This window comes from Struthio camelus, chromosome 2 (assembly GCF_040807025.1).
Source record: "Struthio camelus isolate bStrCam1 chromosome 2, bStrCam1.hap1, whole genome shotgun sequence".
In the NCBI taxonomy this organism is placed as follows: Eukaryota; Metazoa; Chordata; class Aves; order Struthioniformes; family Struthionidae; genus Struthio; species Struthio camelus.
Genome location: NC_090943.1, coordinates 117,049,538 through 117,075,411, shown reverse-complemented (window position 1 = coordinate 117,075,411; position 25,874 = coordinate 117,049,538). Strand labels below are relative to the sequence as shown.

Below are 25,874 nucleotides of genomic sequence, written 5' to 3'. Positions count from 1 at the left end.
CTCAATACTTAATCCTGTTGAAGTTGAATTAAGTAAGTATCTAAGTGGTTTTCTGAATAGTACTTAAACACATTATTAAGCCTTTCTCTTTAATTTAAGTCTTATGCTTTCCTCCTTGGAAAAAATTAAAATAGAAGTGACCCCATTGTTCTCTTGAGAGACGATCTAGTTCCTGGGATCACGAATCATGAAACCTGGAGGGCTTATTTCAGTGATGAATCAGGCCCTAATTGATACTTGAATGCATCTCCGACAAACTAGAACTTGAAAATAAGTATATGAAACAGTATCGTCAATAGGACCGCACAGAAATAAGCCAGTATATAGTTCTATGAGCTAAGTACGTTAATTTCATTATGGATACTGATTAAATGATTTCGAGATGTTTTCTGCTATAGTTAAGATGGAGTCAAGTTGATACTAACTTGGATATAGAAAATGGCCCTTGAAATACAAGACTTAGAAACATTCCCTTCTGGGGCTCGGAAAAACTCTCTTAAAAAAGAATACAAAGCAAAATTGCCACTTTATCAGTATTCATCTGGCTTAGGAAAGTCTGACTGTTGCCACCGTGAAGGATAGTATTAAATGAATAAACACAGATAGATTGGTGAGCTGTAGTGTACTCATTATTGGTGATGTAGAATATGACATAGTCTCCTCCAGATAACGGCTTGTAAAGATAGATTGTACTGTAACAGTTTATGTACCTGGAAGAAAATAGCCAAGAGTGAGTCTTTTTTCTCCTTGGAATGCCAAGGAGTTGTTTTTTGCAGAAGAGTTCAATTTTAGAGTTGAGATGTCAAGTTTGTAGAAGGAATAGTAAAGCTCATTCTTTAACCAGATAAAATCCTCATGCCTTAAATTTATTGCCTGTTCATTTTGTCATGTACTGAAACCCTTTCAGTTGCCTATATAACTGGATAACAAATATATTTGTACTTTTTACTTGCTTTAGAACTTGGAAATTGTGTAGGAATAAAATAAATCTGAACACTTAAGATATGTCACTAAGCATAACAGGATCCCTAAAAGGAGGGAACCTAAGAGAACTATGGCTCTATATACCAACTTGTAGAAAATGTGATCAGCTGCTTCTGTGGCTAAGGAATATAAGTGCATTAAAAAAAAAGAGAGAAAGGAATGCAGGAATGGAAATGTAATGACTCTAATTCCTGTACAGAGTAAGTCCAACTATTGTAATATTTCAAGCTGATATATATATATATACACATATAAATCTTGGTGTAGAAAAAGTTGGTTGATTTGTTTTTTTAAGACTGAAGTAACAACTCCAAATGCATATACTATTATATCAGTTTTTAACTTTTATATTGTTATAATATAATTATGAGTGTGCAGACTGATTGCTATGAGGCAATAAAAGGTAAGCATCCGCAGTGTGTAGTGCAATAGCTAATGCTTTAAGGCATAAAGTATCTTGCACTTGCCATAGGGCAAATGTTTGATTGCTTTTATACTGATAAAATTTAGTGTTAAGAAGAGTAAATTGCTTATACTAATGCAGCTTTCCTGTGCGAACAAGGGCTCAAGAACTAAGGGTCTGAGCTGTGTTGCTCATCCACTAAACAGGCCCTGATGTGCTTAAAATTTTACTCAGCAAGTCTTAACTAAGGTCTCTGCAATGCTTTCCAAGGGGAAAAATGCTATAAATGCTACTCTAAAATCCGTACCAATTTAAACCCCACTACCTGTGTTTTCTAGTTTCAATGACTGATTCAGTTCAGAAAAACAAAAAATATATATATTTTTTAGGAAAACATCTCTACTTATGTTGTTACTTATATTGCTGAGCTTCTGATTGTTGAGCCGGTTTTTTTATGTGAAGTAAAACAATTTAGGCTATATATGCTCCATGTTAAGGGAGCATTCAAATGAATGTGTTCAAAGTATGAGAAAAAGATAGTTGCTTTGATTCAAAAGGATGAGTTAAATGCTACATTATAGTCTAGTGTAGATCTGTGGAGCATTTCTTTTATTCCACCCTACTCTCTGATAGATAAGGTAGATTTCTTATGTGTTATCTTTGTTCAGACTCATAAAACCAGGAGTAAATTACTCCAGTAACAGAATGGCCCTTGAGGCTAATATGCTTCTGGAATTACTGATGTCAAACAACATTTCAGAAGGCACGGTATAGTTGTGGGATTTAGTGCCACAGGCAATAGTAGTGTTTTGTTTTCTATATTACAGGTCTGTAACAAAGTGTGAGACGTTGAGCACCTCTGGAAGTGGAATTCAAAAGATGGATGTCGTTCTCGTGTGCCGTGTTTCTGCAGATGCTCATCTGCGCAACGCCTTATTGCTAGTTTACACACCTGATAGTGTTAGGATTACAGTTGGCTTTTATCAGTGGCTGGGAAATTGGTAATTAGCCAGGTTGCAGTAATCCTTCCGTGGATACTGTAAACAGAAAGTATAATGGCAGCCTGTTTCTAAATGAACACTAACTTAGTGCTAAGATGGTCTCAGATTTTGAAGAGTGTACATAGATATGATCGTTAGTCAAACATTAACCCAGCAACCTAAAGCTGAAACAAAATTGAATTTCTATAAAAGTTGTAAAGCTCACTGTCTTCCGGCCTTGAGAAGCTTTTTATATTAACCTCTGTGTTTAACAAACCTTTCAGTCTGTCATTGGGAAGGGAGAAAAGTAGCAATAGCACTTAACCCCCTCCTCTTTCAATAAAGATAACATGCAGCATGAACCCATATCCCCCCCCCCTCACACACACACACACACATTTTTATTATTTCTACTTCCCCAAAGCTTTTACCTTCAGCTTTTACCTGAAGAATAAATAGTTTACCCCAGGAGCTGACCTGAAACATGCTGAAGCTGGTGTCTGATCATCTCCTGGGTATTGTTTCCTAACTGCTGGATGGCATGGTCGGGTGGTTTACAACAATAAAGACAGTATTGTGATGCAACAGTGAGACCGTGCTTACGGAAAGGAGACTTTGGGGGCTACAGCATTAGTTGTTGGCATTTACAGGTATTTATCTTGAGTGACAAAAAACCTGTCTCATGCTTTAAATGCCAAATTACAGTAAAGTAAAAGTTGGTAGGCAAGGGAGTTACTGGAAAATAGTGGCTTATAGTGGCTTGGAGTATTGCTTGCTACCTGCAGTGCAAGGGTTCGGTCCTTGCTGAAAGTCTCTGAATCAAGTTGCGCTCTCTCTTTCTGCTTATATTCAGGTAGCAAAAGTAAAAAAGTAGCAAAAAGTAAGGTTTTTTTTTTTGGTTAATATTGGGTGAAAGAATCGAAGATTTTTTTTCAAGTATTTTTTCAAGTATTTTTCAAGATTTTTTTTCACTTTCTACAGTGATTTAAACCTGTGATGTCTTACCCAGAATCTCTGCCTGGGGATATGCTTGGAAGCTGCAATGATGGGAGTGCAGCAACTCTTGTCTTGGAGCTACCATTAACCGAATAACACCCATGTGAATGTGTTTACTTGCACGTTTTTTATTTCTTCGGGGGCAGGGGGAGGCGACAAGAGGTTGTGAGTAGTGTAACAGCCATTTATCTTGAAGAATTAAACGCGTACACATGCACACACTCAGTCTAGCTCAGTGACGAAGAGCTGTCAGGTTGCTATTGCTATTTTTTCCCTGGAAACATGCTAAGAGAAAACTGCTAGGTCAGCTGCCTCAGCTTCTAGAGAGGTAGTTGAAAAGGGATAAGAAAGGTTTTGGTTCTGTGTATCCAGCTTTGAGTTTACTGAACCGCAGTAAAATCTCTGATCAGATAGTCATGTGGACTGACTGAAGTTTACCCCTCCTTTAAGAAGGCCTCATATCTGATGTTACAGAAAGTGAGACTTAATATGGGTGTGTCAGTATCGGTATGGGAGGTGATGTTAGCAGAACAGAAGAGATCTAAACAAATTTTGTGCAATTTTTAGGATTAATTCATCATTCTAATCCTTCTTTCCCGAAACCTATTTTTCTATTTACTGGATTTTTTCTTAACGAAAGAACTTAGAGAGTAGGTCTGCTTTCTCTCCAGCAAGTCTCTAGTGAAAAATATTTCTGTTCTTCCTGTTAACACAGCACAAGCAGGAAGAAATATTTCTTTTCTTTCCTTGTAAAATAGGTTAATCCATTAGAGACAGAGGTTCTGTGATTATGAACTGGTTATGTTGATATGATGGTAGGTACGGGAATTTTGTGTGGGCAGAAATGTCCAGGAAGCTCAGCTCTTCTAAAACAGTATGCTGACAGATTTTCTTGTTCTTAAGAAATATGTATGGGTATAATGTTTCCTGGCAGTTTCATAAACCTCGCAAAGTCCGGTCGCCCCCACAACCTCCCTCATTAAGTTTTTCTCTCTTTTCTGCCTTTGGGATTAAATCTTCTCATCTGTAAAGGGGATTACAAGTATGTGGCAGCCTCTTAGTGCAAAATAACTGCAGCAAATTGTAGTAGACACTTTGAAGGCAACACTGTATGTTGTGGTAACTCCGAAGACTCACTTAAACGTATTTGTGGCATCAGTTCTGACAGGACAATTTTCTCTGTATAATTTGATGTTTTTATGTTAAAAAACTTTTTTATTTGAATGAGCTCTGGCATTCCAGCTGATGAAGAAGGCTCTGTGTCGGGTTATGTGATTAAAGGATATATCACAATAAACACAAAGACCTGGCTAGGATCAGAGGAGCAGGGTTAAGGGGAGGAAGCCTCACCACTGTACTGGCTGTTCCCTTGGACTGTCAAAGGAGATTTCGCTGTTGTCCCTGGAGGGAAACCCGCCAAGACAGTTGCAGGGAAGAAACTTTCTTCCTGGACTGCTGTGCAAACGTAGGACGTTATTGCCCAGAGGGGCACAGAACTTATTAGGGGCTGCAGGGGGAGGCAAGTTTGGGGATTGTGTAAAACGCAGTATGGGTTGTTTTAAGGGGGTTGTGGTAATGCGCAAAACTTACTATGGGATATTCAGGAGAAGGACGAAAGGCAGGAAAAGTGGGGAGGGATAAAGGTAGCTTGGAGAGGAACAGGCATGAGAAAATAGAGGGAAAAGGGATTAAAAGATGCTGATGAGGACTGAACAGGTGACCACTCAGGATGCTTGTCTGACTGCACCTGGGGCTTGTTCACCACAGTCTATCCTATATTCATATTAAATCCAATTTCTAGCCATCTTCCTTGTGGGTTGCACTCTCTATCCTGAGTGCGTGTGTGTTTGTGAATGGTAGTGAACTTCAAACCAGACTAGGCAGAGAGTCGGATAAGAGGTTTGAGTGCCAGTGACTAGTGTGGGACCGTGATCCTCAGGAGCTCGTGGGTCTCGGGGCCAGCAGTGGGGAGGACCAGAGCTTGCATTGCACTAGCAGACTTAAACCCTGACTAGCCAGAGAGGAGGAGGAGGATGAGCCTCTTTGTGTGAGGGCTGTGTGTGTTTATAGGGCCGCTGGTAAAGGCACTGTTTTTCTGTCTGTGTTGGGGTGTGTGTGTGTGGCCAGCTGTGTGTGTCTTGGGAATACGAGCTTAGCCTCGCTGCTGGGGCCTGGGGACATGGGACTGCAGCAGCCTCGCAGCTGTCAGGCTGGGACGGGGGCTGTCAGCCTGGCTCCGCAGGGCCCCCTGCATTCGGCTACTCTGACACTTTTTATTGTTTTGCCAGTGTTTGTACCCATTACAAATTTTTACCTGAAACAATGTTACATTTGTTGTTACATCCTTCTTAAAGAAATTAAATAGCATCTCTTTTCATACTGACCCCATCCCTCATTTACTGTGATTTCCCCAGTAACAGTTGCATCTTGAGAACTTTTACTTACTCAGCTTTTAATCCATTTAACATATGCCTTTTACTGTCATGCTGTCTTAATCAGTTTTGTGTTTCCTGTGTTAAGCACTTCACAGAAATCTTTCACATCTTTAGGTGTTATCTTTATCGGCTATCCTTGTAATCCCCTCCAACAATAAAACCGGGCACTTTTTTTTTTTTTAAACAAGATCTATTTTGCCTGTGACAGTGTTGTTTGTTACTTTTTCTGTTCTTGTCCTTTAGTTCTTTATTTACTGAATCCTATATTTTGGGTTTCCATATTTTGTTTAGGATAGATTTTGGACTAGCAGACCTCTTTCTCCCTGGATCACAGAGTAAAGAATTAACTGGTGGGACTGTGCACTATTAGGGACAGACAAGACAAGACAAGAAAGCCAAAGAGGCAGCCACGAGAGTGTAGCTCTCAGAGGAGGGGAAAGCCTTTTGGGTTAAAAAATAGATTTCTGTGTGTAAGGTCAGAAACTTCCTTTTATTCCTGTGGAAGCAGAAGGAACATACAGAGAACTTTGTGCACATACTGTCATTCTGTCTGTGACAGAGGAGATAATGGTTGAAGGTATTTTTTTCATTTTTTCCTGTGTGTGTGGTTTATGCTGTGGTACGGCCATGGCTAGTACCTGCCTGCTTGCCTTTTTAGTCAGGTGCGATTCGTGGAAGGGGACGGGTGGTTGCTTCTTTGGGAGCACCTGGCCTCGGGTGAAGCTTTCCCAGGGAAGAACAGGGCAGGAGCTTTCACTTACAGTTTTCTTAGAACGGTGGAGAGCAGACACCATACCAGGCCAGAGATGATGAAAAGAGGAGAGATTTTTCTGTTGACTCAGAGAGCAACAAGTAGTTGTTGAAATCCTAGGCCACTGAAAGTTGCTGGTGTAAAATGCAGTCTGGAGGGAAGAGACCTTGTTGCAAAAACACTGTTGGGCAGAAGAATTGTTTGTTTTCAAATGCCTGTTTTATCTGTCTTCCCCAGAAGAATCTGAGTTTTCAAACAGAAGAGAGTTTGTTCAAAGTTTATGCTCTAATAAAACTTAGTTTCTTTAAAGCCCTTTTGGTATTTTTTTGCTATGCTCACTTGAAAGAAAAGGCGCAGACAGGTCTATCTCAAAGCTCTGTGATGGGTTTGAGATCCAGTCATAACGTAAGTTAAAAAATGTTATAGCTGGTAAAAGGTATTAGTCCAGCTTTAAAGAAATCTGGCTGACTGCATCAGGACTCTTGAGAGAATTTGAAGGAAACTTTGCTTATTATAAGTTTGTAGGAAGCTGCCTATTGTGAGTACCTTTTAGTACCTTTTTTTTTTTAACATCAATTTACTGCTTTTGCAGATTGTAGCACGATTGTCACTATCCATGGAAGCTATTGTTAGAGCTGGTAGAACTACTATAACACACCATATGCAGCCAAACATAACATGAGGGATTTTAAAGAAAGATAATTAAACAATTTTGCCCTGTGCTAAGCTTCACTCTTTGAAGCCCAATTGGAGTACAGTCCCTTTAAAAACAAACAAACCAACCCTCCTGCGCCATAGCGTACCTTGGCTAGTTAGTTGCTATTGCATTTTTTGAGTGCCTCAGGCTTCCTTGGTGCTTCCTTGGTAAGTGCTGTCTAGGCTAAAGCTGCACCAATCCGCAGCTGGAGCTCTGGAAAGGGCTGTGCTGCCTTTAGGGTGGCACTCCAGGGGTAAGAGGAGCAACACAACCCTTGGAGAGCTAATTCCACCCCTGCCTCCCAAAAAAGGGTTACCTGGGAATTGCACCTGCCTTGTATTCAGGCAGGTGAGGTTGTTTATGTTAAAAAAACAAATCAGATTGGCTTTGTGAGTAGAATTGCAGTCCTAAATGCTGTCCCTTTTTCATATCCTTCAGAAAGTTTTGTACAAACCCAGTATTCACTGATCTTCCTTCCAAATTCCTTCACTTCGTTCCGAATAAACAAGATTCTAGACCCACTGTCTTGAAGCCTGAGAAGTTTGTGATATGTTGTCTTACAGGATCTTAAACCATGAGTAGAAGAACGCATCCAAGCTTGTGAGCTTTTCTTTTCCCTCTCTATATATTTCATATGTATGCAAGTATATGTATATGTGCACCCTGTATATACCCTTCTGCATGATATTTTTAATTCAGATAAATATGTCCTCTGCAGTGTTCGTTCCTTAAGTGTATGTATGGTTTGCAAAAGAAAGACTCATCATTTTCATCATGAAAAGAAAAGAAAAGAAAAGAAGGACTCATCATTTACAGCCATCCAGCTGTAGGATAATACTGTTGTCTTTTCTTTTTTGGCATAAACTATTTCTACAGCTATGTAGACAGTGAAAGATGCAGGAAAGTAATTTTCAGTGTACAGTTTTCCATAGTAGGACGGAATGGGTGTGTATATTCACAGCTAAAACATACTGGATGGGAGGTGGGGGGGCAGATCTATAACAGCTCATATGCTGTTGTATGTCAAAGCCTCACTTTGCATCTTCATCTCAGAAACTCTAAGTTCCTCCTCCTGCTAAAGGCCTTCTTTCTCTCTTTAGCCTTGAGGTAGAGATGATTGCAGTTCCTTTGCATATTACCTTATGTGAAGGAGACTTTGGAAGGATCCACATCATCCGCTAATTTTAGTTAATTGAAATTGATTGCTTTGAATAGCCTGAATTTGTCTTTTTCAGTCTTGGGAAGATGCTGCAAGATGGGTTGGCGTTTTAAAAATCTCTCTGGGTCCTGGAGTCATGAATCTTTACTTGATATGTTTCCCTGGCACAGTCCGTAACCCCCTCCCTCATTTCATTTCCTTTTCTTCATCTGTAACCTTTGGTTTTTTTTTTTTTTTCCAAAAACTTTTCAAATTAAATCTGCACCAGAAGATGTTTTTGTTTTCGATAATGAAAGTATGATATACTCTAACATGTGAATAATGTGTGCCGTTTCTTACTCTGCTTTCTATTTTTTCTGTAAACGTAATCAGTGGTACAGAAGTTGAATCTGAAACATTAAACATCTCTCAGAATTTGTCCATATGCAGTTGTTTTCTCTCATAACCTGTGAACTTTGTGTGTATGGACTTTCTGTACATTACTTGTTTTTTGCCAATAAACTTAAAAAGAGCAAGAGAGGTAATATTAGTTTCAGAAGGAACAGCCTTCAGAATGTCAATGCACTGAGAATCTGGAGGGTTCATGAATGAAAGAGAAGAAAGACTATGAGATGAACAGTGAAATGTGTTAAATATTGAAATTTTTAAATATTGAAAAGGATAGAAAAAACAGAAATGGCATTCATAAAGAAGGCAGTTCTTTTAGAACTGTTGGAAAAGTAACTGCAGAAATACATGATCCAGAAATATGTGATTTCATGTTTGTATTTGATCAAACCATTTTTCTAACAAAATAATGGAAGATGTGTCTATGCATATAAGATGAAGAAGAATTTGAGGAAACTGAATTTGGTGAAAGAACTATAAGACTTATTAGCTCTTAGGCGAAACCTAAGCTAAAGTTATGGGTACAAGTGAGTTGTCTTTTTGAACAGCATGCAGGATTAGGAATAAAATAGTTTAACCTGAGTTTTTTCAAGAGTTTTAGTGTTTGGAAATTTGGAAGGTAAACATTTCAAAGGTTGAGATGATTCATGGTTTTATTTTAGGATTGTAATTAATAATGATTTAAATTATAACATAAAACTTAAGATGAATAAGTGGTGCTAAAAGGATGGCTTATGACTCACCTGAGACCCTAGTGTTCGACAAGTTAAGTAACAGGACTGGTGGATGCTAGCTGAGGCACTGTGAGGAAGAGCCAACTGTTACACTCTGGCACTTCTTGTCATGCCAATTCAAAGTAAGTGCAAGCTGTACTGACTTTCATTTGTACTGATATACTGCATGGCCTCTTGAATCACAGAATCACAGAATGGCCAAAGTTGGAAGGGACCTCTGGAGATCATCTAGTCCAACCCCCCTGCTCAAGCAGGGTCTTCTAGAGCACGTTGCCCAGGATCACATCCAGGTGGTTTTTGAATATCTCCAGCGAAGGAGACTCCACTACCTCTCTGGGCGACCTGTTCCAGTGCTCGGTCACCCTCACAGGAAAGTTTTTCCTCAGGTTCAGAAGGAACTGCCTGTGTTTCAGTTTGTGCCCGTTGCCTCTTGTCCTGTCTCTGGGCACCACTGAGAAGAGTCTGGCCCCATCCTCTTGACACCCTCCCTTCAGATACTTGTACACATTGATCAGATCCCCCCCTCAGTCTTCTCTTCTCCAGGCAGAGCAGGCCCAGCTCTCACAGCCTTTCTTCATAGGAGAGATGCTCCAGTCCCCTCATCATCTTTGTAGCCCTCTGCTGGACTCTCTCCAGTAGCGCCATGTCTCTCTTGTACTGGGGAGCCCAGAATTGGACACTGCACTCCAGGTGAGGCCTCCCCAGGGCTGAGGAGAGGGGCAGGATCACCTCCCTCCATCTGCTGGCAACACTCTGCCTAATGCACCCCAGGATACCATGGCCTCCTTGGCCACAAGGGCACATTGCTGGCTCATTGAAGTGATGTATCTGAGCAGAAGTAATATCCAATTTAACTTTAGTTCAGATTGCTCTGAATTAGTCAATTTGTTTCATTTTGTGATGTAGAAGGATGAGTAATTTAGATGTCAAACAATAATTTGGCTTATATGTTTTATTTTTTCTTTTAAGTTTCAGTTAAAGAAAGATTGTATTTTCTGAAAAACAGGCACTGTGAGTGGTAGATGAAACTGCACTGAATACTGCGGTCCTATTTTTTGGGCCTGTGCTGTTGCCAACATCGTGTTTATCTAAGAATGGTCTGCTCTCCTATAACACGTATCCTGAGTAGAAACACTGCAATGAAAAAAGCTGTGTTTTAGAACAGAGTGTTTGTTTTGACAACGTTGTATTTTATAGGATTTGCGAGGTTCAAACTTGAAGCCAAGCAGGATCTGCCATGTAGCTGGATTCCTAATCAGACTGAAGCATACAATAGCAATCTGAATATAGAAGAACTACTAATAATATGGCCTATTTTTGAGTTTTACCCTACTGCTAAACAACTTTTTAATCTTAATATATGTTGAATTTCTGTTTCAGTAAAACATCTGTAACTAGCCATGAGGCTTGCCCCAAAAGGTTCGCAATGGCCTTTAACAATTTTTCTTGTACTGTTCTGTTTTGCCAGGTAATAAATATTGCTTGCTTTCATTCTGTCCTAAGAAGGCAGATGTTTGATATTCTGTGAAGGTCATCACCAGCGAAATGTCTGTGCCTATCATTGGGAGGTACTCCTGATGATACCACATTTTTAAGCTCTTACAGTACTTCACATTAAAAAAAATACATCTTTCCATCTTACGTTAGTCCAGGCATGATTCTTTCTATTCCTGACTCTTTTGTGCAGTCTTCTTGAATGTTTTCCGTTTGGATGTGACTCTCTTGAAAAGATTATGTCCATTTGCAAGTGATTAGACATTACTAAAGAAAATCCTAATCTGTTCTTTTAATGTTTTCCTTCACTTTATGTAGTTGCAGAATGCCAGGGTTGAAATACTGAAATATTTTCTCTGCTTTCCTCTTGTACACCTTTAAACCGGTGACTACAGCGATGCCATCTTCAGAAACTGTATGATTCTCTTTTGCTTCAGGACCCAGCTCCAAATTCTCTGGTTATAATCATATGTAAGAGTGGCTGCTTGAAGTATCTTGTTGCCTCTTCTTTTTCACTGCACATTTTTGTTCCTGGATCTTCAGGTACTGTTCGTCATGATTTGAGAGGCTGCTCAAATTATGTCAGTTGCGTAATTTGCAAATGTTTCAAGAAAATATATTTTTCCTTTTTCTGAAAAAATAGTAAATGGTAGAAATAAAATGAAGACAGAAACTCTTCTGTTTACTAGCTTTGGGAATTAGAGCTTGAGGGTGTATTTGTTGTTAAATTCAGATCTTCTGCTTTCTGCAGTACTACCAAGTGGGTCAGCACACGTTTTTCATTTGTGAAATATAAGAAAAGAACGTATCTGTTGACCTTTCCTTGTTGGGAAGTGGGAACCATTATGCTTGAGCCTTGCAATTCATCTGCACATGCACAGCAATTCCAGTATCTGGGGCAGTCACTTGGTTAGTCTTGGACACTCACAGGAGTCACGTGCTCAGCATCTCCAGATATCTTAAGACTAGAGCAAGGCTAGAAATGATACGGTGATATTTTACAGTTAGAAAATAGCAGCCTCATAGTGATAGTAGTACGGTTGGTTGGCATTGTTCTGTTAGTAAAAACAAACCCTGTGTATCCACCTAGTAAGATATCACAGTGTATTTGATAATAACATCATACTTTTCAGCCTGATCAAGATATGTTTCACAGCCTGAAAGACATTTTATTAATAAGGTAATACATATAATATCTGGTCTTAAAATCAGAATGTTTGCCTCGCTTCATTTAGCACATTTCCCAGATATTGAGAGCCAAAATCATCATGTCCTGATGACTAAAGAGATTAAACTTCAGTACTTTTAAACTTACGTTTATTATTGTATCAATGAAATTTCAGTTTCTGGATAGGTTAACATCTCTTGTCATTGCCTGGAAGGAAAAGTAATCATTTCTCCTCAGCCATGTATAGGACTTTGAAAAATCAACAAAGTAACTTTCTTTGCTCACTGGTCACATTTTCTTCATGCATGAAAAATGATATTGCTTTCAATTTCATTGCATTTGACATTCCAAGTGTAAAAAGTGTCTCTCTCAACAAGGTGATGTGACATAGTGAAAACTTGCAGAAGTGACTGGAAAATCTCTCTTGTGCCATTTCCATCATTTCTGTAGGAGAGTATATTGCTTTTGTAGTTGTCAGTTTTCTTTTTTTTTTAGCAAACTGGTTTTCTTTGCTGTTCTTGTATCTCTCCATCTTTTGGGCATCACTTTGTGTTCAAAATCCTAAATAAAAGCTGTCATGGTATTACTTATTACTGGAAAACGGGTGGAATAAATATTACAGAATTTTCATTTCGCCCTCTACTTGCCACACAGAAAATTACTATTGATGCTAATGAGAATTACAGGGAAGTTTGTTGGCCAGTTTACTCTTTACTTTGGACCCTTTCTAGTCTATATTGCCTTTTTCAAGTATTGCATCTTCTTAGGGTTAATATTTTAACGTGCCAAATATGTGGTGAATTATTGCTGATGCATTTTGGCAATGAGGAAGGATAGAACCAGTGGTAAAAGCAACAGTAATTGTAGGAGTCTACCCATTTGTTGATATAAACCCTCTGGATGAAATGATGAAATACAGGTGACTAAGCAAGTTTGTGACTGTTAATACACATGGATTAAAGAAGCCTAAATTGAATTCAGTGGATGCTGAGCACCATCAACATTTGGAGGATTTTTTCTGAGTTTGATTTCAGTGTGTATTTTTGAGCTACTGAATTGCGTGCATGTAGTACCTAAACATAGACCTAGGCACTGAAGCTTAAAAAAATCCCATTTAAACTTTTTGAGTGAGGAAATTGTAATCATCCATTTATTTAACATGCAAATATATCTAGGGAAATCATTCATTTTAAAAGGAATATATAGTAATAGGCACGTTTACTGTCTTTTCTTATGAATACTGAGTTGCTTATAATTTTACAGGTTTTCTGTTGGAATCGTGCTATAGTTCGTTTCCTAGCACACAACTGTTTCCTAGTAGACGCAACAGTGACTACATGTGTTTATTTTTGCAGTATGTTTGTGAGGTGCCCAAGTATGTGATAAAACCCTTCTGTAGAACTGACCAACTAAACTTGTTAACACTCACCAGCAAACAAACTATGCCATGTTTTTTTTTTCCTTTGGCTGAGAACTCTGTTTTGTTTCTCAGTCAAAATAAAGTGTTTATTTGTGTATTGAATTTATCTACATGCTTTAGATTTATATAACCATCTGGCGTAGAGCTATTTTAGCAGTCAGTTTAACAGATGACCATAGGAGAAGTTAATAGAGAAAATTTCTACATGACTTTGAAGATAAGTTGATTAAATTTGTAAAACATCATAAGTAAGTTTTTAATGTGTTTATTTTGCTTTTTTCTACCCTTTATACATATGGTATGGTTTTAAGTAAAATCTGGGTAGTTGTTTCTGACTAAAGGTTATGCCTTTTCGTTTTAGTACATATCAAGACTTTTTCATGTAGGGAGTTCCATAGTTAAACTAGGTGTAGAAACTAAGACCTAAATCCAAATGTATCGTTTGTCATTATTTTTGCCTTAATTTTACTGGGTTTGCTCTCACTTACACGTGATTTTAATTTACGTTATTTTTCACCTTTAAAAGTTGATGTTTGTAGATCAGAGATCATATGATTGGAAAAACCAGTACTGTCAAACCAAACTGATTGAATTCCTTCACGAGATGGCAGCCTTTCAAGGATAAGGGCTCATAAAGGGTCAAGGCATTGACCATGGGCTTCCGTGAAATGTATAATCCTTGTTTTCTTTAGCTTAACCTTTGTCACACCCACAGCATGCTGGTGGCTTATGTCTGAACTTTAGATTTGCCCACGTGCTGGTAGGTGTGAGCACAGTAGTCAGAGCACGTTCTACCTCCAGTAAAGCACACAGTTTCAAAGATGGGTAACGTGCATCTATACTCAGTTTTTCCATTGGCTAGCTCAAAATGGCTCTGCGTTAAATGGGCTGATTTTAGGTAGTTTAACGCACAGGTCTTTGGGGATTTCCTTGTGATGGCCTTAAGCCGTGCCCCATGCCTGCTGTAAGGAGGCTGCATCCGGAGCAGAGAGCTCTGCTGCTCCGAAACCAGGCTCTCAGGAAGTTGGCTGTTCCTGTACCCATCCTTCAGATGTCCACTTACTTCAGGAAATTTGACTTTAAATGCTCTCTGGAGGGTATCTTTAGGCTAGAATTAAAGTTAATGTGTTTGAAACAAAAAGCTACCACGTATTACTTAGCTCTGTGTTTAGAAGGTCAGATTAGATGAGTAAACGTCCTTCTAGTTTTAACCCAGTTAAAAGTTGGTTTTGTGTGTGTGTGTGTGTGTGTGTGTTTTTTTTTAATATGTCAGTATGCTGCTCCAGGTGCACTGGAACAAAAGGAAAGCTTAAGCTTCTGAAAGTGTTAGTCAGTGAGACCTTCACAAGAGGGAAATTAAACGCTCCCAAAAAAAAGCCATCTGGCGTAGTTTACCTATCATGGCACTGTTACGCCATTTGTGCCTCATGTCCTGAGACTGCGCTGTAAGTTTAGTCAAACAGTTAGGAGGATGCATTTACGTCACTGTCTCCTCCGTCTTGCCTCCTGAACTAGGAAGAGCTCACCAGATCATTTGTAGCTGCGCGACTAAAACAGTGCATCTAAATAGCGTACTCATTACAGATGTCCGTTTCTTACAAAAGGGAATCAAGCTGCTTCTGTAAATGGAGGCCATAAGATTTATTTTGGTTACCTTTGTACTTTTTCACTCTTAACAAGGGAGTTGAGACACATTTTCAAAATAGGCTGACTGTACTCCTTTTCTCAGGTCACTGATAGTTGTTCACATTGTTAGTTGTGCAATAAAAATATAGGCCATGTTATTCCGGACATCACAAGTGAAATGGCTCTTAAAAATACATCTCTATCAAGGGCCATAGGATTCTTAACAGCACTGAATATAAAATTGGCTGGGTTATTATGAATACGCTTGCATGAAATGTTAAGGTGAGGAAGAAAAGAAGGTATCCTTTTCTGCATGGCACTCTGTGTGTGAGGATATAAAAAAGCTTAGCACTTAATTTTAATGAAATCATAAATGCTTTAAACATTGTTTTGATCAGTAAAGCAATTATAAATATTTCAAAGGTTTTACATTTAAAATATCCATAAACAAATTGAACAGCAGTCTGTGTCTTAAATGATGGAAGGAATATCGGTTTCTTTCATGATTTAAGCAGACATCCATGTGGCTAAATTTGAAATTTGTACCCAAGTATATTTTCTTTGGTTTTATTTTAAACTCTTATATTGTGTTATAAAGATAGGGAAATGTGCTATTCAAAACAAACAAACAAACAGGACTAACTGTTGTTCTAGCCATGTGCCTGTCCATACTTTACCTTTCAGCATGCCAGTTAAACGCTGAGCAACGCGAGCTAAAATTCCAGCTCATGTGAATTTTTTGTTTTAATAAGCCCAAGACCACAAATAATTCAGGACTCATCATACTGAAGGGAAAGGTGGAAAAGGGAAAAGGGGGCAGGTTGAAAGCTACTAACCTGGTTGGTCTCCTTTCCACGCATGAAAATAAGTGCGGCAGTCCTCTCCTTAACACATCTTTGCAGAAGTTAATTTTGAGCTAACTGAAGTGCTGAAGATGGTGGTATTACAAGTCAAAAGCACACCGGGCACGGGCTGTGAGTATGGCGGGCTGTCGGACCGGCTGCGACAGGGTGAGCGCCTGTGGAAAGCCGGCAGAGAGAACAGCAGCTATTCCTCGCTGTGCCCTTCGCAACCGGCCGGGAGGAACGCCACCACCTCCTGGCAGCCCCGGCCAGGATACTGAGTTTTAGCTTTCTTTCGCCTGGTTGTGCCTCTCTCTCCTTCCTACGGGACAGACTACTGAAAGGCAGCAAGAAGTAAAATGTTGCAGATGCTATTAGGACAAAGATTGGAATGTAATGTACTCTGCAACTCACAGAAACCAGTCCTTTGATAGAAAAGCACTTGGAAGAATATTTCTTTCTTTCTGCTAAATTAAAATAAACAACAAAAAAACCCTTTCCTTATGAGTGTATGCAAAGCCAGTATGAGAACCCCAGAAGTGGAAATGAGTTTGAAATGTACAGTGGTCTGTATTATATATGTAGCGTGAGATTTTTGACCATTTTGATTGGAGAAGCTTGTCAGTGACTTCTGCTTATGTTACTAAAGCGTAAGGATTTGTCCCAATATGTTGTAGTGTTTAGCAGTTTATAATTTTAGTACGCAGTAATGGCTTTTAAGTAGTAAAATGTTCAGATTACTTGGTGTCACACTTCATTTCAGGCTTTCTCAACTTTAGAAACTCCGTTATTTTGTCTAGAAAGAAAATTGATGAGGCATTATGCTTGATAAATAATTTAAAGTAACTGCAAAACTATATTAGTGAATAGTTAAATCTATTTAAGATAGAGGTGCAGTCTGGACTGAAGTTGCCTCAACACCTACATTCAGTTTTAAGAAATGACTTAGGAGTTTGCATCTCATTGAAATTAAAAGGGGTCATTACCCATCCAATTAAAAAAAAAAAGTTAATTTCCTAATATCCATTGGAGAAATGTGTGTGCTTTGTTTTTGTAAAAGCAATTCGCTATGCACGTATCCCAAAGTAAATTTATAGCATATTCATTTTTGACTTTTATAAAAAAACACGTTTTAAAATATCCAGTGTATTTTGTTGATTTATCCTCTTTCCAAAGTAGTCGTCCTGTTGTATTTTACTTCCTTCTGTGGTATCATAGTATATATATTAGTGAAATTCTTTACTCTGGGTTTAGGATTCTAGTTCAACACAGAAATATGAGTGTCTTGAAAACAGTTGGTGTTATTCTGATCAAATAACTATTCAGCCCTTCAAATTCTTTAGTGGTACATCTTTTCTGAAAGTTGATTTGTTTCAATGGTACTCTTCAATGAAACACATTGTAGGCACTGAACAATAGAGCGTATGTTGACTGGATGTTCGTGTGAAGGATATTTGAATCTTTCTATTGATTATTTAAATACTCTATTGAGTATTTAAACTATATCCTGAACATTTTTTGTTTAAGAAAAGGGGGGAGGGGACCAAATTGTAACATTTCTTGCTTTTTAAAAAAAAACTTATCCGTTTGTTGGATGTTTTTCTTTCTTCCTTCTTTTCTCGGCTCTTGAGGCCAGGGGCCAATTGCCACACTTAACCAGTCGAGGAGGCAGCTGCTGGTGTTAGGCAGCTGCTGGTGTTTACCTAGAGCAAGGCTAAGGAACCAAGAAGATTTTAGACTGAGCTTCCCAGCATCTATGCACCTGCAATTCTCCTTGATTTCAATGAGACTATAGAAATGCTGGGATACTTGGGACCTACAACTGATTCTCTTTCTAACTTCTGTAGACTCATTGCATAGCCCTGTGCAGAGCACGTCAGGGTTTTTTTCTTTCTTTCTCTGCCTGTAAAATGAGAATTCTAATATTTACTAGCTTTTGCAAAGACCCTTGAGATCTTTAAATTAAATATTTACTGAATGGAAATTTCTGTTACATTAGTTGAAGCAAAAAGTAAAGTGATTTTTTTTTTAATGAAACTGTAATCACAAATCACCGTATTAAGGAGGGAAAAATAAAATAATGAAGACATTGAAACAGTGACTTTATTTTGCAGGATCTTTCATGTTAGTGAATACATCTGGGAGATTTGCTGGACAGAAAGCTCACCTCCTGCTGCCTCATCTAAAAGAAAATGATACACATTGTATTGATTTCCACTATTACGTTTCAAGCAAGAGCGGATCTAGTCCTGGCACTTTGAATGTATATGTAAAAGTCAATGATGGTCCTATTGGTAACCCAGTCTGGAACACATCTACCACTGGTACTTGGAACAGAGCAGAACTGGCAATTAGCACCTTCTGGCCTAATTTCTATCAGGTATGTTTTACTTTTTTTATGAATTTCTGTTTCTTATGATAGGCACCTGGTTCTTAATCATCATTTTGGCTTTAAGTCAAAGTAGGATGTTCAGTATGTTATGCTGATCTTTGTCTTAATTATATTCTTGCAGATGATGCCAAACATCTGTTTTTATATATAATAAATATATATATTTATATGTATACAGACATTTATCAAAGTGCTGATATGTATTTATACAGACACACACATGCTCTAAATGTGGATGCAATAATAAGATGGAAACAATTTATAAATTTTGTCATTGATTTCAGTCAATTGCCTCTGTTTTTCTGTAATGAATTCACTCATTCTTTCAGTTCATTAGGGACGCTGGAATTGAATGCCAGTAGATTTTGTTGCAGTCAGGTGTTCAAGTTTGATTTAGATCAGCAATACTTGTTGCTTTAGAGCCAGCAGGGTCCTTTGTTTGAATCCTCAGTTTGAGTCCTCAGTTTGAATACAATATTCATTTGTTCTGTCCAGTACTAATCATAAATTCAAGAGCAGCTATCATAGGAACTTTCCTCTGATTACATCCTAAATATTTAGTGAGAATTTCATCTGACAGTTCCTTAGGATGCTGCTTTTCTGTAGGAAAGTTTACAGATCATACAGTCATTTAATGCTGTACAGTAGTTCAATGAATTTTTTTCCTTCTTCCCACGAAAATAAAGGCTAAGTCTACATGAGCAAGTAAATACAATAGGAGCAGACTAGTAGATCAAAGCTGTTGCTGAGATTTTTCTCATCATCTTTTATTTGTAGCTTGAAAAGCTGATTTGGACCGAGTTCGGTCTCCTGTACTGAACATCATCGCTACTCTTATGGTTTGAAGCTTTACGAAGGAAAGCTATCCCAAAATAGGGATTTTTTGACTGCTGACACCCCTAGGAACTCTGGTGTTGTCCTTTCGCAGTGCTCTGTGTGCATCTCATGCAGTGGATGACAGCATACATGTATGCATGCAGCAGTTGATTCATACCTTGTTTCCCTGACCACCACTGTCACACATGGCAGAGCTTTATTTCTGTTCCTGCTTGTGGTGTTAGAGCTACCATGGTGTTTGTTGCCCACTCCGTGTTCTCATCATGAGTTTGGTGATGTCCGCTGCAAGGTTTTGGGCCAGAGAGTTGCAGAGGACTTCTTTCTGTGGCTGCAGCAGCTGGTATGTGAGGACATCTCAAGTGAGTTGAAGGCCTTCATTTTGAACCCTTTTTTCTCTAAGGAAAAGAAAAAGCTGAAAAACTTTCTGGAGTCCTTCCCACTGTGATTGCTTTGCAGCAATCTCACACAATTGACAGAAAAGTCCTGGTCCAAGAGATGGGCGTGGAGTGGTGGGTCCGTCTTATCCTTTGAAGTGGGACAACCAGCAGTGGGTGCAATATTTAGAGATCCAGGAGCGCGCTACTGAGTTGCTCTTCTGTGAGCTGGCGCCACAACTTAGCCATTCTCGTACAAAAGTTCAGAGCAACGTGTTGTGTACCTTTGTTTAAAGGAGTGACTGCTCACAAGCCAGACAAGCCGTGATTCTTACTTGTTAGTGGCTAACCAGTTTCAGGTAGGCAGTTGCACTGTAGATAAAATGGTGACAGAGGTGTCTGAGATCATCTTCCAGTTCCTTTTGCCTCCAACAAATGTGTTCCTGGGATGTGTTAGGTGTACTGACAGGATCCACATTCACATCCAGTGCATTGCCCAAGGTGGCTAAGAATTGCTACAGCTAGTTGTCATGGAGGTGTTGGTGAGGATCCAGTTCGTGGACGTCTCAGCAGGCTTCACTGGGAGGACTCATGATACATCAGTCACCCCATGGCTCAGTGGAGATACTGGCCCCTTTTCAAGATGGGCAGGCTTATTAGCAGAGTTCAGGTGCTCCTCAGCAATGTGGGGGAAGATGCATTCCACATGCATCTCCAGGGCATGAGGCCATATCCTCATCACAGAGTCCTTGCCTGGCTTAGCCACACCTTTACCTCTCGCAGGGTGAACGTACAATGTGCATTTGGTCATCTTACCGCAAGATTGTGGGCTGCACATGACAGACTTGATGCCAACATTGAGAATGCCCTCCAGTGATGTCAGAGAGCCTTTCTATCTTGATTGGAATAGCGAGGACAGGTAGGTCCTTTGGCAGCTGTGTACACAACCCTCTGCCTTCTCTACAAGTGGTCTGGGCACCCTGAATTATTATCCCTGTGTCGGGAACACAGTCTGCTCCCTTGCTAGTACAGGCTGAAGTGTGTCTGTCTGTTTAAAACACAAAGGTATTAGCAGCTGCGGGAGCAGTAAGGCGTAGAAATGCTCTTTTCTCCCTGTACCAGCTAGCAAAAAGCAACACATCCACTCACCCTCAGTAAATCACCAAGGGTGAGCGCTAGTGGTGCAGTCCTGCTCCTCTTGCCGTGCACATCTCTCACAGAGATTCTGCATAGCTCTGGGCAGCTACTTCAGGTTCATGGGACTGAAGGTTCACAGAAATAGAACGTCAGTGGTACTGAACTACTTTGTTCTCAGTTCCTGTGGGCAGCCTGCAAGCAGAGGATCAGTCATGAAGCATGTGATTGCCATGGAGGTAGAAGAGAGAAGGTGATACTGTGTCACATTTATCAACAGGCCATTGCTTCTAGCAGAACGCTCCATCCATGATATGCTATATCATTACCTGGCATGTGAAATGGAGATGTAAGCAAAGTTTTGTATCAACAGGAATCCCAGGTAATTGATTATGAGGGAAGGTGTACAGGCCATGGCAATCTGCACAAATCGTGTGTGCTAGCCTAAACTGACTGGCCAACAAAAGAGGTTTACGGCAAGCACTGACTTGGATTCCTCTGCTGCACTACAAGGCCTTACCGTGTTTTGGAGACACTTGAAACAGCAGGAGGTTCTCAGTTTAGGAGCTTCCAGTTTAGGTTCTTTTGAAAGGAGTCTGGACTGTATGCAACAGACCTGCTTTGTGAACTCAGTAAATAAATCTACTGCACTCAGTAAATAAAGGCAATCAAGGGATACGCTATAAAGCCCGACTGTAGCTCTGAACCAAAACAGTAACGTGGACGGAGGAATTTTGATAGAGGAAACTGTGACTCTCTGTAGCTAGTAAGTTGAAGCTAAATTAATATTTTGATAAAAATATAGACAAGTTCAGACAATAGTAAATGTGTTATCAATATTAATAATAATGTGTCAGATTTCTAACAGCGTGATGCCGCTAACTGATGTCTGAGGAATATGGATATTTAGAAGGATAACCTTTCTATTTCACTTCTCCCTAGAGAGCTAAAATTTTAGCTGGGCTGTTCACCCATATTTGCAGGTTCAGATGCTTGGATGTGGTACTGCAATTTATCAAATTACCATGCATCAGCTGATATGTAATAGACACCTGTGTCTTTTTGTAACGGACACGTGTACTCTCTCGTAGTCCCAGCAGATGTAGATATTTTGACATAATCTGTCCTTCTTTCACTAAAGACTACAATAAATCATTTTCCTTGCATTTGCTGCATACAATCTGAGATTATATCTGAGTAGGTACTGCAGTTTAGCTGATGTGCCAAAATGCCTTATGCTCTAGGGGTATGCCTGGGCGTCCAAGGAATCAGTGTGGAATACTGTAGCTTCACTGGTTTAAATGTAAAGAAGCTAATTTATTTTTTAGGAAGCTTTGTCTCCATATTGACTCCTTATAGTCGATTGTCTCCATTTTGGTGGTCTCTATCCTCTCAGAAATTTGCAATGCAATTTCCTCACTTGCCTGGTCACGCTTGCAATTTCTTGTTGTTTCTGAACTCTTTTCATCTCTGTGTCCATGTTTTTTCTTCTTCAAAGAGTCTCTTTTGGGGACAGGTTAGAAGTTAGAGAAATGCAGAAGTTGAGAGTTGGGAAAAGGGCAGGAAGAGGAGAGTGGGTATATGTGGATCTCGCAAGAGATGTGGGTCTCGCAAGAGCACGTGTTGGAGTTAGGTGAGAGCTCAGATAGCTGAACGCGCAGTTGGGAGAAAGCAGAGGACCCATCTGACATCAGTTCTGTTTTCTGAGCTCCTTTCCTTTTGATTCCAAAACCACTAGCTCTTTTGGCAGAAATTCATGCGTTTCTCGCATAATCTCCAGCATCTGCAAGGCTTTCCCCCGGGGATTATCTGAGGCAGCCTGATCTTATTGAACCAAATCACGAAGCTCCTGCTGAGGAGATTGTTTAAGGAATGGTAGCAGCCTTTTTAACGTTTCATCTATGAAGGTTGGCAGTTTACTGATGAATAATCTTCAGGAAAATACTCTGCATTAGTAGATGAAGGGACCAAAGAATGTACATGTGTGATTTGTTTTGTTTTGTTTTAAATTGCATAGCTTTATAGGCATCTGCATACCTATGAATGCCATATAATTCCATTCCATTAGCAGGACACCTCCAAGATGTCTAGCCCAAAATAGAGCCAAAATATACTACAACACCCTTAAGACAAATTATATGAAAACATTTCACAGTTGCAATATTACACAATTCAGGACGCTTAAAAACACAGTGGTGGTAGTCTGTTTTCTTGGTGATTCATGAAAAATGTAGGCACAGTAACTCCCACTAACGGTAGCTGAATAGAAATTAGGCTGTGTAGTGTGCAGTGAATCTGATTTTAATCCAACATCTAAAGATTTGTTTGTTTAAACCACACATTATTAACACATACATGCAAAGCATTCACCATAGTTATTCAAATTTATTAATACCTTTCTTGTTGGATTTTCATTTAGAATTGACTCTTTCGAAGCATAGGCTCTGAGAAAAGTAATTATTTTCTTTTCATGTGCACTTTTCTTTTTACTAGGTAATTATTTGTATAGTTTTCACCCTGTAGGGAAGCTGAAGTAGATATGTAAATCAATGATAACCTGCATGTAACAACACTAATAGTAGTTTAATTACTGCTCATTTAAACTTAAATTTTCATATATTCTGGTGGTTAAAATATATATAATTCATTAATTAATGATCTTCTAAGTGGTAGTGCTTAACATCTGCCTTTGACTTTAGGGTATGTCTACGTTACAGTCTAGCTACTGATTACAGTAGAGCTGCAGCAACATAGATTGAAGCAGCGAAATATTTTCTGAGGGGCAAAGATAATCAGCACAGCTTGTTCTCTTCTGCTGTGGCTCCTGGTCTCTGAGCTATTTGTTTCAAAGTAGCTACAGGAGCCAGCCATATTTTTGCGTTAGAGAATCCCTTTAGGAGCGCTCCCCTACGAGAGCATTGGCTTCCGCTTTGTCTCACTGGTCACAGGAGAAATTGTTTGCTTTACTGAACCGTTGTTTACTTGGTGCACCCTTAGCAAGAGCATGAAGGAGTTTATCATGCCATTAGAAACAGCCTGGCAAACAAAACAAGGGCCTTCACCCTCCTCCTTATTTAAGTAGAATTGGGCTGTAGACAGAAGAAGAGGATTAAATGCTATGTAGATATCTGTAGGTAGCGGTGAGCTTGTTAGGTTCTTGGGGACCAGGCTCAGTGGGTTGAAAGGATCTAAAATTGGTGCTTTGAGTTAAAAGTAAGTCTTGGTAAGCCGGTTCCTATATGTGGAGGGGGGAGAGGAAGGTCTTTCTTTTTTTTCTCTCTTTCTTTTTTGAATGTTTTGATTTTTCCTAATTCGGATCCTTTAGCAAGAGGAAAAAACATTGGGTTCGGTGTTCTTTTTTGTTCCATTTTGGGTTTTCTAATTTTTTCAGGTTACTTAATGATTCTCAGAGCAGTTTACGGTATTTGAAAAATATATTTTATTTTTGGAAGCATTTGCAGTTTTAGAAATTTTCAGTGTGTGAAACATCACTACTGGGTTGAGCCTGCTTAGGGCGTGTGTTCCCAGCTCTTCTCCCTACAAGCAGGCAGTTTGGCACAGCACCATTGTAAGTTACTCTCTGTCCCTATCACTTTTTATATTTTGAATTATTTGCCTTGTAATTTGCTGAGAGTCAGTCGTGGCAGCAGTGAGCCGAAACAAATCTTGAATAAATAAAACAACAAACACAGCAGTTTTAAAATCCAGAAATGGAACTGAAAGCATTAAAAATATCTTCCAGTGGAGTACGCTGCTGCCTATGCCAGTGCACCTTCTTTAAACATAATTTCCTGTGTAACTGGAATGAGAAGATGGGGTAAGAGCTTGCTAGTAATTCCAGAATCCTTTTTTAGTAAGGACACAAAGGAGTTGGATGGTATCACTTCACACTAAGATGAGGTTTACCCTTTACCGTTCTGACGCTTTCCCTTGTAAATTAGGAGTTTAGGGAGTAAGAAGCAGTAGATCCAAGCTACGTTTTCAAATTTGGATGTAAATTTTCATTTATTTCATAACCTGCTTTGTACATGCTGTACTTGGAGTTTGGCTCACATCATGTACTGAAGTCATCAGGAAGGACAAAGAATTGAGTTTCCTGTGCAGTAAAGGTCACGCTCACATGCTCGTGTGTTGTATGGGTTGCATTAAACTGAGCACATACAGTACTTAAGCTGCGCTTTGAACTCAAAAGAGACTTTGAAATGCACTGTATTTTTAACCACTACAAAATCACTGAGTCATGTGGTTTAGGAATAGTTATTTTGAGAAATATGTGCCAGGGTAGACAATATACCTAAGTTTTAAAAAAAAACCCAGCAATCTAAAAAAGGCCAAGAGTAAGCAGGTTATGTGCTTTTTGTCACATAAACAAGGTCCTTTTCTCTAACTGCTGAGACCAAGCCATGTCACAGATGTGGCAACGCTGCTGAGAGCACAAGTGAAGAAGCTCTGATGGGTTTTGGTGGGCTCCATGAAGGACCAGGTTGGAAATGTCCATGACATGGCTTTGAAAAGGCATCAGCAGTAGTAGCTGTGGTAATGCCCCTGCAATAAAGTGAGTGGCCTCCAGACAAATCAAGGAGTGGAGCTCAAGCCCCTGGGATCCGATACACTGCCGGTTTGCTGGAGCGAGACTGTGCCTAACACTTTTGTAACCACTGGTGTAAAATATAACCGAAGAAGGGCAATGTGGGAAGTAAAGTACGGCAGAAACTGAGGAAAGGCAGTAAGCGCCGCAGACAGCGTGGGATGCGTAACTAAAGGAATCTCAGCAGAGTTACTGGCCGTAGCGGGGTTATAGCCTTATGGCAGTAGATTATTTAATACTGCTTTTTTTTTTTTTCTTTTTTCAGAGAGCTATTTTGAGCTGTGTGAAGTAGAGGGTGTTTATATTAGGTACAGTCCACCTTTTGACTGAAGGCATTGTAATTTTCCAGCAACAAAGGCAGGAATTTACTAAGTGAGGCTGTGTAGTAACAGAAACTATTTATTTCTATTGTTCTTTGCAAGAGACAAGTTATCTCGAGTAGCACATTTTCAGTAGTAAGCGTTTATGATGGC

At 39.4% G+C, this 25,874-nt stretch overlaps 1 protein-coding gene across 14 annotated transcripts in view; it reads left to right on the top strand.

The window, feature by feature from the left end:
• The window catches only part of PTPRM (protein tyrosine phosphatase receptor type M), a 488,712-nt gene that overhangs the window by 144,545 nt on the left and 318,293 nt on the right, over window positions 1–25,874 (top strand). For all 14 annotated transcript variants that reach the window (XM_068932232.1, XM_068932230.1, XM_068932229.1 and 11 more), the window contains exon 3: window positions 18,191–18,456. In XM_068932232.1, the coding sequence (XP_068788333.1) occupies window positions 18,191–18,456 (266 nt within the window). The remainder of the gene's footprint in view (window positions 1–18,190; window positions 18,457–25,874) is intronic.